We start from the raw sequence: 14,584 nt of genomic DNA on the forward strand, positions 1-14,584 counted from the left end.
TGTAATAGAGGGATCACCACCCAAGTTGTAGAGGAATCACTGCCTGAGTTATAGAGGGATCACTGCCCGTGTAATCAAAGTATCACGGGCCATGTTGTAGAGGAATCACCATACATGTTATAGTGGGATCACTGCCTGAGTTTTAAAGGGATCATCACCAGTGGTATAGAGGGATCACCATCTGTGTTACACCTGAGTTATAGAAGGATCATGCCCAAGTTGTAGAGGAATCATTGCCTGTGTTATAGAAGGATCACCACTTGAGTTATAGAGGGATCTCCACCAGTTATAAAAGGATCACTACCTGAGTTGTAGAGGGATCACTGCCGGAGTTATAGAGGGATCACTGTCCATGTAATAGAGAAATGACTGCCTGTGTTATAGCAGGATCACTGCCAGAGTTATAGAGGAATTGCTCCTTGTGGTACAGACGGATCATGGCTTGAGTTACAGAGGGATCACAGTCCACGTTATAGAGAGATCACTGCCAAAGTTGTAGAGGAATCACTGCTCATGTTATAGAGAGATCACCACCTGTTATAGAGGGATCACTACCTGAATTATAAAGGGATCACCACTCGAATTATAAAGGGATCACTGCCCGTGGTACACAGGAATCTTTGCCCATGTTACAGAGGAATCATTAACCACTGAACTCATGTTCACCAACATGGCTTCTTTTGCCCATCCAATTACTTAGCAGTCAAAACCGAAAACTATTTGCTCAGCTTTTAATGCCCTAGAAGAAAACATGAGTAAGAAAGCTTTCTGGAAAAAAAAGATTTTTTTATCTACAGACATCAGGCCAGGACTTCCATAGTTCTGCAAAGAAGACCCTGAAGAGCCTAAAGCAGGCAGCAAAAGATACAGCTGCCTTCTGCTCCATACGTTAGCTAGAAGGCAAAGGGACGCTCTATCCACTCACTCCATCCCATAGCTAATCTCTAGGAGCCCCAGGGGAGGGGGCCAGGGAGAAGAAGTGGAGAGAAGTAGAGGAGCAAGAACAGGCAGGTCTTGTAGTGAGAAAAGAAGAGGAGAAATGGGCAGTAGCTGGACAGGGGAGTGGCAAAAAGAGAGAACTTGCCTTAAAGACGGGAGAAATAATGGCATGCTATAGGTGAGCAGGGATTAGCAACAAAGGACAGACTGTGGCATTGCAAGGTGAGACTGTGGCTGTGCTGGAGAGATGTCAGGGAATCAGGGGCACGGGCACAGGACTCAGACATACATCTATAGTGGCCATTACTCAATCCACTACAATGTGTTCAAGGACATTTTTCTAAGATGTCTCCACCAACAGCCTGGTCCAGGACTTTCTACTGCTCCTAGTGTCACTGTAGTAGAGACCTGGCTTATTTCTCTCTCTCCTAACTTTCTCTTTTACATACCTGCATGCCCGTGCTAGACCAGCACACCTCCTGCCTTGCTCAGATGTTAACAGGATAACGCATCCTGTCTGCTCTTTGCAACGAGTTGAGCATTCTGTACCTGCATCTCCCTCTGTGAAGGAGCCTCAGCTTCAGGCTGGTTCTGTGCCCCCGCCCCATCAGGCACTTGCTCTTCTGACTTTGACCCCATTTAAGAGACACTGCATAATCAGCTAACTTCACACCTTGCAATGTCACCTCCGTTTTGCCACTTCCTTTGCTGGGACCTCCACATCTCAGGCCCAGACAGCGGCTCCAGTCCCTTGGCTGGTCTCTGACCCCTTCCCTCCCTCTAGGGGGGCTGCACCATGCTGCCAGAATTATGCCCTGAAAAAAAGGGAGATGAAGTTATTATCTTCTGTTTTCATGAACTCTCCACTGGCTCCTTGTAGGCCAAAATCTCCGGGAGGCATGTAGGGCTGCTGATGGGCGAGCCACAGAGTCCTTGCTGTGGTCTGAATGCTGTGTCTCCCCAAATTCCTATGTTGAGATCCTGATCCCCAACGTGATGACATTAGAAGACGGGGCCTTGGAAGTGATTAGGTCCTGAGGGTGGTGCCCTTGTGAATGGGATTACTGAGGCCCGAGAGAGAGCCTGGCCCCAGCCACCACAGGAGGACACAGTGAGAAGGCACCATTCACGACTCAGGAAGTGAGCCCTCACCAGGCACCAAATCCACGGGCACTTTGCTCACAGGGATGTCCAACTTCCTTCATGTTGGAAGAGTAAGAGCTGTCCTGGGCCACACACTCAATATGCAACACTAACAAAAGCTGATGAGCAAAAAAACTTCTCATAGAATCAGCATGTGGCCCATGGGCTTCAGGTTGGACACCTCTGAGGACTTCCCAGCCCCGGGACCAGTGAGAAATGAACTTGCTGCTTATAAGCCACCTAGTCTATGGTGTTTTGTTACAGCAGCCCAAATGGGCTTAGATAGCCCCTACATCTCCATCCCCAGGGCCCTTACCTCACCGATGCTATTCCTACTCTATGGGGTTCCTGCCCTTCCTTCCCAGGTATTATCCTGCAAACCTCCTTTCACTCCTCAGGAACCAGTTTAAATGGGCCCCCCTCTCTGAAATCCTCCCCACCTCAGTAGAAGCTACTGTGCACCTATGGGATTGGCAGCCCCAGCGCCCACCTGTGACAGTCCTGAGGTGGGCTTTGTTTTGTAATTTATCTTGTACCAGCATCCCAGCGCCACACCTGAGTGCCCGGAGGCAGCCCTTTGTCTTCACCTCTGTACTTTGTGGGTACAGGATGTCCCTGCCCAGAGGGCTTGTCAGTGGAAAAACTTGTCACTGATCCTATGCGGGGTGGGGCAGGCAGTGCCTACTGATTCTAAAAATTGATTTTCTCATGCTTTGGTAATAAATGATTCTTTTGTGCAGGAGCAAGTCATGAGGAACATATGATCTCTTTGACTATTTAGGCCAATTTCTGGCTAATCGAACAGATTCTGGATAATTATCAGATACTTAAAAATTTTAGAAATGTCAAGAATAGACCAATAAGTGGGCTCCACTTTGCTGACCTGAAATTCCTCTTACTAACAACTGTGGTTTTGAAGAGAACTCATGGGATGAGAAAATTTCACCCCGAATACTTAGAAAAGAAATCTAACCATTGACCAAAAATGGAAACTTGCTCCCAGACCCCTATTTTTAGTTCACAAGATGATGCAAGATGCATCTTTTTTTTAAATTTTATTTTACTTTGGTGCAAGGCAAAGTGTGAACTTTGTTGAGGGAAGGTTATTTTGAGGGAAAAGAAAACAGAGCTCCAGTTGAAAATAGTCCCAGGGCTTCAAACATCACTCGGGCTATAAATTCTGTATTGCACCTGTCAGTGCCACCAGGCTGTTTCCTGAATCCAGAGGTGGCTCAGTGTTGGCTGATACCAACCGCCCCACTCCGACTACATTTTCCTTACATGAGGGCTTCTATTTTCGACTCTCATCCTCCATCGAGAAGCCTGGTAATTTTCAGTGAAGTACTTGGATTAAGGGCTTTATTGAAAATTACTAGGCCTCAACCAAACACAATAAGACAGACAATTCACAGTATCTTCAGAAAAGAACACTTGTCTGCCATGATGAAACCGAACAGAAGGCTTTTGGGGAAAGCTCAAGCGGGAGGTAGAAACAGAACAGAAAAAGAGCAAGGAGCAATTATTAGGCAGGAAGGAAGACAGGCAAGGAATGAAAATGGAAACAGATGGAAGTGACGCTTTATAGAGAGTGAAAAAGAGGAAGAGACCAAAGCCAGGCTGAAAGACATTCAAAACTTTTTGAAAAGGTAGAAAAGCAAAAACAGAGGAATGTGTCCACGTGGAAGACACAGACAAAGATAACAGAATTCAAAAGCCAGAGCATCCCCCGTAAAGGAACAGAACGGCCATTCTGCTGTGCTGGTTTCAAAGCACAAAGGTGAAGAAACTTTACTGTAACCTGCACCCGTGTCCCTCCCTGCACACACACGGAGGTGCCTCGCAGGGTCTGGGGTCTGGGTCCTCTGCTCCTTTAACTGCCTGTCGGGGGTGTGGGGAAACACACCTGCTCAGCCTTCTGTAAGCCTCTATTTCCTCCAAGTAGCTATGTAAATTTAAAGCAGTGAATTAGATCTAGAAAGTGTATCATTTCCACACAGCAGGTAAATAATTACACAAGGAAACGGGCCGCAGGCTGGGGAGCTGTGTCAGGGCGGCCACAGCTGAGTGGCGGTTCTGCGGCAGTGGGGTGTCACGTACTTTCCACTCTATAATCTCATGTACCCCGGTAACCATTCGTCTTCAAGCTTACCTGAGGTCTTCAGTCCCCTTACCTTAATATATTTTTAAAAATCAGAATTGTAATTTTATTTACCCTAAAATGAAATAAATGTAAAATCACACTAGGGAAATTCTTGTGATTTAAACACTCGAAGGGCTACGGGTGGACACTCAGGATGTGAAGCCGGGGAAGCTGTGCCTCACACACGTCAGGAGGCCGCGTGGGTGCTGGAGGCCCTCCCTGCGTGCCTGCTGCCGCTCCCTCGCTCAGCTAACTGTTGTCATCATTCTGCCTGAAGACGGTTATTTTTAACAGACACACAGGAGTCTAGACAGGGAAAGCTGGCTCTGTTCTTGCAAGGACATGTCTTTGTACGATCTACAACCTTCACTGTGAATGTGGTGCTGAAGTCAAGTTCATGTCAGACCCAGGAAAGGTGCAGACTTAGAAATCCCGTCCCTGTGATGCAGCCCTTGGCAGGAGGGAGGCAGGGTCTGCACTGGGGCAGGTGCAGGGGTAGGCGTGGGGAGAAGGGAGCTCTGTGGCCCTTCCAGGATGCAGGATCCAGATAAGCACCAATGATATGCCAATATAAGGGACTCTGGTACGCCTGAGTGGTGGCATCCCTGTTACCCTCGGGGTTGAGATTCCTTGCTCAGGCATTGGCTGAGTACACCCCACTCACCCTCCCTGATAGCAGGAGACCGTGTGTATGTGTGTGTATCTCTCTGTATGTGCCTGTGTGTGACGGGGATACAATGGGAACTCACTGTACTTTCTGCTCAATTTTTCTCTGAACCTAAAACTGCTCTAAAAAAAGGAAAGTTTTTTTAAAAAAAAGAAAGTGGAGCGTGTGCCCAGGCCCCGAGCAGCCCAGGGCTCCCTCAGCAGAGGTAGGAAGGTAGCACACAGGAGCCCCTGCCTCAGCTCTCAAGGAGCCTGGTGACTCAGAATGGTCCCTGGACCCCCTTGGCCAGCACCTGGGAGCAGCTCAGAGATGCATAGTCCTGGGTTCCCCCCTAGACCCAGTGAATCAGAATCTGCATTCTAACAAAATCCCCCAGGGGTTTCAGGGGGCCATGGAAAGTTTGAGATACACAAAGCAGGGGACACAGGATGCATATTAATCATTCCAAGGCAAGGCCAAGGTAGCAACAGAGCATAAAGAAGGCCTGGAGAAAGTAGGACGTGATGCTGGTGGACGCCCAGGTAAGTCAGAGCATTGGGACAGCCCAGAGGGCAGGAGGGGTCCATGGCAGGCAAGACCACGAGAAAGTCCAAAGGGCTGGAGGCAGCGGACACCTTTGGGAGAAGGCACGGAGCTGAGGGTGGAGTGGGTAGACCCCAGGGTTCGATCCCTACAATCAGAGGCCTCACCTGCAGATGGAGACCCCTGGGGTTTGGGTGTCTCTGAAGCAATTAAGACCATTTTATTAGAAACCAAATGGGTGGCCGAGGCAGCAGAAGGGCAGAAACAGGCCAGGGCGGGGGCCTGGAGGTGGAGTGACAAGGCATCTCGGCCTGGGAACCTGGGTGTGGGTGAGGGAACTCGGCCCACCCTTCTGCCCAAAGACCTGGATTGTTCAGCAGCCCCCAAGGCAGAACCTGGGCCAAGGTGGGGCAGATCGTAGAGTGAGAACGATAGTGAGGGAAACTGACACGTAAGTCACAGACAGAACGTGACTCAGCCTCTCAAATCCAGGAAATGAAAACTGAGATTATAATGCGCTTTGGTCAAAGCACAAAGGAAAACAACATCACGGAGGGGCAAAATTCTGAATTTTAATACCAAAGTAGGTATCAGACAACTCAATTTGCTCCAACACAGCTCTGTTGCTTTTCCTCAATTTCTTATGATTTACCCAGCCCTGTTCCCACCTCACTCCTCCCCTATCCGCCATTCGCCTTGTCCATGTCCAGGGCCCGCAAGAGCCACCACCTCGCCCTTCTTTCCAAATTCCCTTTGGTGATGACCACATTTGTGACAATTATTTCAAAAGTACAGAAATGGCATTGGATCACCAAGAACATATCTGGTTTGGGTGCTTTTTACCCTGCTTTTCCCTGACATTCTGACATAAATTCTCTTCCCTCCTGGCTTTGGCCCCATTTCCTCTCTCTTTTAGACATGTTTTAACTTTTCATTTTTTGAGAAAGTCTTAATCCAACACCCTGGGTAGAGTGCTGTGGTGCCCTAGATCACAGCAACCTCAAACTCCTGGGTTCAAGTGATCCTCCTGCCTCAGCCTCCTGAGTAGCTGGGACTACGGGTCTGCCAAAACTTTCGAATAGTTTTTCTATTTTTAGAAGAGATGGGGTCTCTCTCTTGGTCAGGCTGGTCTTGAACTGCTGAGCTCAAGCAAGTATCCCACCTCGGACTCCCAGAGTGCTGGGATGACAAGCGTTAGCCACCTCGCCTGGCCTGTTTTAACTTTCTAAATATCCCTTTAGTGTAAGGAGTATATATGGCAGGCACAGAAGCAGTTCTGGCTGCCTGCGCTGGCCCTGGAGGACGTGCACTCACCCTCCAGGGTGTGGACAGAGATGCTGGTTAGGGAACGTCTTTGGTGCTTAGAGAACAGAGCATTTGGCTCAGAGCGGCACCGTCCCATAAAAACATGACATGAGACACCTACGTCATTTTAAATTTTCTAGTTGTGACATTAAAAAAGATGAAATTAACTTTAGTAATATTTAATATATTTAAAATACTTTATTATCATTTCAACATGGAGTAACACAAAAATTAATGCGACATAATGTTTGTATTATGAGCCAGAGCTGCTCTAACAAAGTACTGACCAGGGTACTGGGGGCGTGACCCATAGACGTCTGTCTCCTTACGGTTCTGGAAGCCAGGAGTCCAAGACCAATGTGTGGCAAGGGCTGGTCCCCGCTGAGGCCTCTCCCTGGGCTGGCAGGGGCGCCTTCTCCCCGAGCCCTCACCTGCTCTCCCCTGTGTGTCTGTGCCCTAACCTCCTAGTTAAATTGAATTAGGACCCACCCTAATGAACTCGTTTTACCTTAATTACCTCTCAAAAGACTCCCCTCCTTTAAGTCACAGTCTGAGGTACTGGTAGATAGGACACATGAGTCTTGGGAGCACACAACCAGCCCGTGAGAACGTTTGTTTTTCCACACTAAGTCTTAAAAGTACCGTGTATGGTGTACACTGACAGGACATCCCAGCTTAGAGCAGCCACACCACAAACGCCCAGTGACTGTGGCTGGCAACTCAGTACTGGACAGCGAGGGTCAGAGCCCTGCTCCTGGCTGCTCTGGGGCCCAGCTGCTCCGGGGCCCCTGCAGGAATCAAGGTCGCTTCACCTGCCAACCAGGGCCCTTGATAAACTCCGAGCCATTTCAAATATTTTTGTCTGCTAAGATACCTGCCATCGTGAGGGAATAAAGTATGGAAATTTATGCTCCTGGGCCCTCCCAATATCCAACTCTTTCATCTTCAGCAGTGAGTGGCCTTGGCCATTTATCTTATGCTACTGTTTTTAGAAAAGGCAGGAAGAACATTATTTCTCAAATCACTGTGGGGACCCAAACACGGCGGGGATACCTGTGCCCCAGCTTTGTTTCCCAAATGAAAGTGACTGTAAATCCAGCACAAGTGTCCGGCTTTGATCTTCTTCTGTGGCCCCTCTTGCCCCACTACCCCCCTGGGGAGATTTCTACATTCTAGTTGTACGGAACAAGAAGCCCCAGTCGCCAGCTGCTGCTCCTGCACTCTCTCCAATGGAAGAAAGAAACCCCCTACAGAGAAACCAGGGTCGCAGCCCAGCACCGAGTTTTAGGATACAGCTCTCTCTCACCGTTCCTTCTGTAGGAAGCTGCACTATTTGGGGCAGTGATGGGCACGCTATCTTCCTTGGGTAATCTCTGGATTAACTTTGCCCGGTGACTAGAATCCACCTACTTATCTAATGAAATGCCAAAGTGCCCCAATGTGCTGCTCACATTACTGGCCCTTCTGGGCACTTTCCAGCCCTCGGTGTGGCCATGTGACCTGGGTCAGCCAATGACATTGCAGAGCCTCAGGTGTCCTTTCAAGGCAGAGGCATGAATGGCGGGTGGCTTCTGACTGCCCCTGTCCTGGCTGCATTCCTCTGCAGACAATGCTCCGCTCACTGGGCTTCCGAGAGACAATGCATGTGTACCATTTGTGAGAAACAGACCTGTGTTGATCAGAGCCATGGGGATTTCGAGAGGTTGAAACTCTTCCATATTCTAGCCCATTCAGACTGATAGAGAACATGAAGAATTATTTCCTACTACTATTTTCCCCAGAAAATTTAATGCTTATTGATGGTAGAATATGTTTTTTGCCATGCAGTTAATCACCCAGGTGCTCCAAATTTCACTGTATCAGACTCTGTTCAGCACCTGTACTCAGCCTCACCTTAGTTCTAGATGGATAAGCAGACCTCGCTCCTTGTAACATTCTTGTGGAGATGTTACAGGTTCTCAGAAACGACTTTTCAATCTGTTTTATCCACACAGCTACTGAGAGGACACGCTCCTAAACTCAGTCTGACTCCAGGGCAGCCAAGTGACCACATTACATATAGTTATCTCCACCAAACATGGGGACATCAGAGGACATTCCTTCTGCCAGTTCTCCTTTTGCTGCTTATAATATCTTGTCATTTGAATTCACTTTCGCTAAGCTAGGTTTTCTCAATCTAGACACTATTGGCACTTGGGCTATATAATTCTTTGTGGTAGGGGTAGAGGGGGAGGAGGCTGCCCTGCACATTATAGGATGTTTAGCAGAATCCCTGGGCTCAGGCCCTCACTTCCAGCACCATCCATTCCTTTCCCCGTAGTGAAATCCAAATGTTTCCTGCAGATCCTGGTTGAAAACCTCTGTTCCAAACTGACATCACTCACATGAACTATTTTTGATGAACTGGTATTACATAGAGAAAGAGATTAGGCTACAACTGCTTAAAAATAAAGGACTTTGTTTTTGTTTTCCTTTTTGAGTCAGAGTCTCACTATGTTGCCCTCAGTAGAGTGCTGTGGTGTCACAGCTTATAGTAACCTTAGACTCTTGGGCTTAAGCAATTCTCTTGCCTCAGCCTCCCAGATAGCTGGGACTACAGGCACCTGGCACAATGCCTGGCTATTTTTTTGTTGTAGTTGTTATTGTTGTTTAGTAGGCCTGGGCCAGTTTCAAACCTGCCAGCCCTGGTGTATATGGCCAGTGCCCTAACCACTGAGCTACGGGCACCGAAGCAAGACTTTGTTTTCAGTGTATTTACTGAAGGCCAGCTGTCCTGCCAGGACAGCTTGCTGTGAAATGCACATGCCCAGTGAGCGCCATGTGCCAGGCACTTTTCTGAGCATTTGGTATGTGGTAGGGAAGGAACTCACTACAGAAATACACACACACATCGATCAACACAGACCAGTCAGGGCCTTAAAAGAAAAGGAGAAGACACTTTCAGGGCTGGAGAAGAGGGGATGGGGAGGAATGAGCTAGAAAAGGACAGCAAGAGCCCACTGGGCGGAGGCAGGAAGGACTGGCGCATTTCAGGACCCGAAGGAGCCGAGTGGTCAGAAAGGCCTGAGCCAGGAGGGAGCAATGGTGTGCGATGAGGTGGCGGGGCCAACACCAGCAAAGAGTGAGGTGCTAAAAGGTGCCCCGGGTGGCGGCCATCAGCAGAGGTGCATGTCCTGGCAGCCGTGACGAGCGTTAGTCCTCGGACTTCCCAGGCCCCCCTAGACTTTGCAACTCCTGCCCTGTGCTCTTCCTGGAACCTGGTCATCCTTCTCCAGAACACCTTGAGCCGTGAAACCACCGGGGAAAGGATTGAATGAGTCTCTGCTACATTTCATAAGCAGTGGCTGAGCAACAGGACTTCCCTGGTTAAACTAATACAATTTTAGTAATTGGCCTTAATCATGAAAGCATCTCATTTTGATGAAAAATAAAACATTCTGCAAACTGTCAGTGATTACACTACAGGACTGAGTGTAATCCACTCAACACCTTGGATCTTTACTTCAAGTGGCCTTCAGCCAGGCCACATGCTATGCTGAAGATTCTGGCCTTCTTTTTCCAGTGTCAAGGGCAGTAGGGAACAAATAAGATATACTAATAGTCACTCCAAATGTAAGGGAAATCCCAAGCTTGTGATCACACAGGGACTCTGTTAAGTATCATTGTTTTCAAAGGGCTTGGTTGATGTCAACGGTCACCATCCCTTCGTGGTACAGCCATTATTGTGGGTGGTGCTATGAACCCCCCAAAATATGTGAAGTCCTAACCTCTGACATGAGGATGTGGTCTTGCTTGGAAACAGGGTCTTTAGATGTAATCAAGGTAAGATGAGGTCATCCTGGAGCACAGTGGCCCCTAATCCAGCAGTGAGTGTCCTCATAAGAAAACGGACATTTAGACACAGAGGCACATGCTGGGAACATGCAGAGACAGAGGCAGTATTGGGGAGATACGTCCACGAGACAACAGATGCCAAAGATTGCCAGCAACCCCAGAGCACTGAGAAAAAGGCACGGAGCACATTCTCCCCCAGGGCCTTGGGAGAGCCGTGTCCGGATTTCAGGCCTGTGCCTTCCAGAACTAGGAAAGAACCAATTTCTGTTGTCTAGAGCCGCCCAGTCTGTGGTGCTAGGTTTCAGCAGTCCTGGGACACTAACGCAGGTGTCTGCGTGGACTCCACTGGTCCCTTTTCTCAAAGAGGAAAAAAAAAAGTAAGTTCTCAAATGAGTTAAGAAGCCCAATGAGGCCATGCAAGGACCTCTGATGTCATTTTGGTGGCAGATTTTAAAACTTCTGAAGCTGAAGCAGTTCTTCTTCTTTTTAATAGTCACTACAAATCTGAATCACAAGAACAACAGTGATAAAATATAATACTGCTGATTAAAATGATGGCAGGTTTCCTTTCAGCAGAAGTCGACTGAATCTATAATTTTGTTGATGCCAATTCATCTGGAAGCACCAGGGTAAAGCAGCGTCCATCCCATGACAGGACGAATTTCTCAGTGACAAGGGAAAAACGCTAGCTGTCAAGTGACCACATGAGCATTAAGGGCACCTGGAACCAGAGCCCTGGACACGGCTCTCTCTGACGAAGGTACTTGTGCTTTTCTAGTCTTTACTTTCAACAGACCATCCTTAAAAGGGCTATTGGTTTTTTAAAAGAAAATATCTATTCCTAAGAGCGAGCTGAAGGAACATGCATACAACACTTCAGTATATAATTTGTAACACATTTTTGGTTCTACAAACACGATGCTTTTAAAAAGTGCATTTACAGCACCATACGTAAGAGCATGTAAAGAAAATTGAAGAACCTTGCATTTTTGAGTTTTTTCCTTTTTTTACCTTGCCTTTGTCGAAGTAGTGGATGATTTCCTGGTAGAGCTGCTCTTTCAGCTGTCCCTGGGTTGTGGCCTGGTACCCGTCCCGCTGTGTGAGGTGGGCGGCACACACGTCCTCCGACCACTGAGGCAAGAACAAACTGTCAGTGACACTGGGAGGGTGACGGGCGGGGGCATCCCACAGCGTCACTGCCCACTGAGAGGGTCGGGACACAGCGCAAATTCTGTGTTTGGTACATGCCCGATCCCAGAGACACAAGAGCGAGCCCTGATCCTGAGACCCATGTGGCTGCTGCCATCAGGCTGCCAGGAGGGCAGCACCTCTGTCCAGAGGCCCCAGAGGGATGAAAGCCCAGAGGGAGGCAGAGCTGTGGCCAGGTTTATGCAGAAGAAAAACCTGGCAGGTTCTGGAAAGTGCAGAAGCATCAGCTTGCTATGCTGCCTCCTAACATGCTGGGACAGATTGAATGAGGTGATTCAGGGCTGTCTCAGTTCAGGCACCCCAGGGCTCTGGGGTCCATGTTGCTCAACATTTTAATTAGCAGCAAAGAAGGTACCTGGCTCACTCCTACAAGTCATCAAGAAAGGAACCTGATAGGCTATGAAGTTCTTTGAAGACAGGGAGGTGTCTTTGTGCCTTCAGCCCTAGGCCGGGGCCTAGGGCAGAGTCAGGAAGTGACGGTGCAGTGACTGTGGAAACTGTAGATTGAAGGGGTCTCAGAAACTGGGGTGATGCTGGCTGGAGTGAGGGCAAGGCCAATCTACAGATAAAACATGTGAACTCCTGAACTTCGGCCCAACAAATCAACAGCATTATGTATAGGGTTTGATCAAATTCAAGACAAAGTTGGTGAGGCCCTACTATGTGCCTCTCACTAGGTGAGAGAGGAGGCAGAAAGCACCTGACCTCCGGGAGCCCCCAAGATAGTGCAACTGCATGCAAGAGGATAATGACATGTAAGAATACTGCGGAAAGATCTCATAGTCACCTGAGGGTGGGAGGCACGAAGGTCACACTGGGTGCTCAGGGGAGGCTCGCTGGAGGACATAATTAGAATGGGCTTGCAAAGCAGCTGGCCCCAGGAGATGAGGCTTGTCTCTTTTTAGCACAGGCCAGGGAGGGTGCTACAAAGAAAGCGCACAGCGGGGAGCAGGCAGTCTGCGCCCCAAGGTAGGGATCCAGCAGCAGGCCCCTTCCCTGGCACATGCCCTTGCCTACTTGGGGTCCTAGAGCACCCCAGGTGGGATCCCAGGGTGCAGAGCATGGAGGCTGAATGACGCTCCATTGTGCCAAGCAGTATGCCTTGGGCTGAACGTACAAAAGGCAGGTAGGAATGAGAAACCTTTATTTGGTTTGCAAGATTTTTCACCTAAAAATTGCACATTCCTGCTACAAACAGAAACAACAAACTCATTAACTTTGGAGTTTGTACAACATAGCTGGTGTTTGGTCTACACTTACTGGAAGTTGGGGGAATACAAGGAAAAGCTTTAGATGATTCTGAAATGTAACTACAATAAAATTAAGAACAAGAACATTCAGAATTCAAATGACTTCTTTGGATTTAAATCAGTTTTGCAACAACAACAACAACAAAACACTGAATAGGGAAGCAAAAATCCTCTATACTTCCAACTTAAGTGTGGAGGTGAAATAGTTTTGATTATGAGGCTAAAAACTAATGCTTTTATTGCTCTTGTCTTTGACCAAAAATATGCTTAACACAAAAAGACAACCCTATCTGAGGATTTTTAGTTAACAAACAAGAATGTATTTGTCATACTGAAGAATTTTCCTAACAATATAAATTATGCTCCTTAGTGAGTTGATTAACCAGCATGAATTCACATTTATAGTAATATCAAAACATTAAGAAAAAACTGTACAATGTAATAGGGTAAAAGATGCGTAGAGGTATTATGTAGTATTTGCCATTTAAATGAAAACCTCAGAACCCCCGTGGAAAAGATAATACAACTGGGCCTATCGATTGTGGTTGTGTAACAAACCATCATGCAGTTTGTGACAAACCCATCTGTACCCAATAAAGCTGGTGATTAAACAGATGATATGTTTATGCACATAGATGTGTTCCCCGTTCACACGTGCATGAGAGAGGGGGTAAGGCTGAGTGAGCAATTTCTCAATCCCACCGTAATTTCTCTGGGGTAAAAGAAATATCTGCACATTTGCAAAAACATGTTGTTTTGGGGTTTCTAATGAATGAAGGCCATCAGAATTCATCATGGGATGGCTGATGTCCACCTACCCAGGGAACCTCTGTCTCTCTAGATTGTGCTGATAGGAGAGCTTTATGTGGCAGTTCAGTGGGGACACCTAATGAAAATCCAGCCAGAGCTGAACTCTGCATGTCTTACCCATAAGGCCTCTTGTTTCCCCAGCAGAGTAACTTTTTATACTAACATGTCTCCAGAGCAGCCTGGTATTTCTGCATTACGGAAACTATCGCAAATTTCAGGATTGGGCACGAGGCTGGAAGAGGCTGACCAGAGTTTCACTCCATCACACAGTGTCCTCCTTAACCTCCCTTCCCCAAGTGCCATTGCTTAATGCCCATTTTCATGTCATTTTTTCTGGTCACTTTTCTTTCATTTCACTTTTGGTGTTTGGGAGGCTGGCCTAGACTTGGAAACATGATTCCTTGGATGTGCTGTACTTGTGTGTGGGTTAACCTACCAAATCCTAATTCTTCTAACTGTTCTTGTTTATTCACTTCATAATTTTTAAAATTTTTATAAAGTAACCATGAGAAAGATAATCTAATGAGTTACTGGAGTTCTGAAATATAAGACTAGAGGTTATACAGCAATTCTTCCATTCATCCTTCTACTAGCACATCATCCATTTATTCATCCACTCGTCCACCCACCCACCCACACATCCATCCATCCACTCATCTATCTACCTGCACATCCATCCCTCCATCCAGCCAGCCAGCCAGCCAGCCACTCATCCATCTCTGCATCCATCCATCCATACATACATACATCCACTCATCCATCTCT

General features: G+C 47.6%; 1 protein-coding gene across 1 annotated transcript in view; it reads right to left on the minus strand.

Annotated features, from left to right (window-relative positions):
- DOCK1 (dedicator of cytokinesis 1) overlaps positions 1-14,584 on the minus strand; it is a 455,243-nt gene that overhangs the window by 43,623 nt on the left and 397,036 nt on the right. Inside the window, exon 37 of the mRNA XM_012807800.1 lies at positions 11,562-11,681. Coding sequence (XP_012663254.1) covers positions 11,562-11,681 — 120 coding nt within the window. The remainder of the gene's footprint in view (positions 1-11,561; positions 11,682-14,584) is intronic.

Source organism: Otolemur garnettii, unplaced genomic scaffold (assembly GCF_000181295.1).
Source record: "Otolemur garnettii isolate 467f Iridium unplaced genomic scaffold, OtoGar3 scaffold00075, whole genome shotgun sequence".
NCBI classification, from domain to species: Eukaryota; Metazoa; Chordata; class Mammalia; order Primates; family Galagidae; genus Otolemur; species Otolemur garnettii.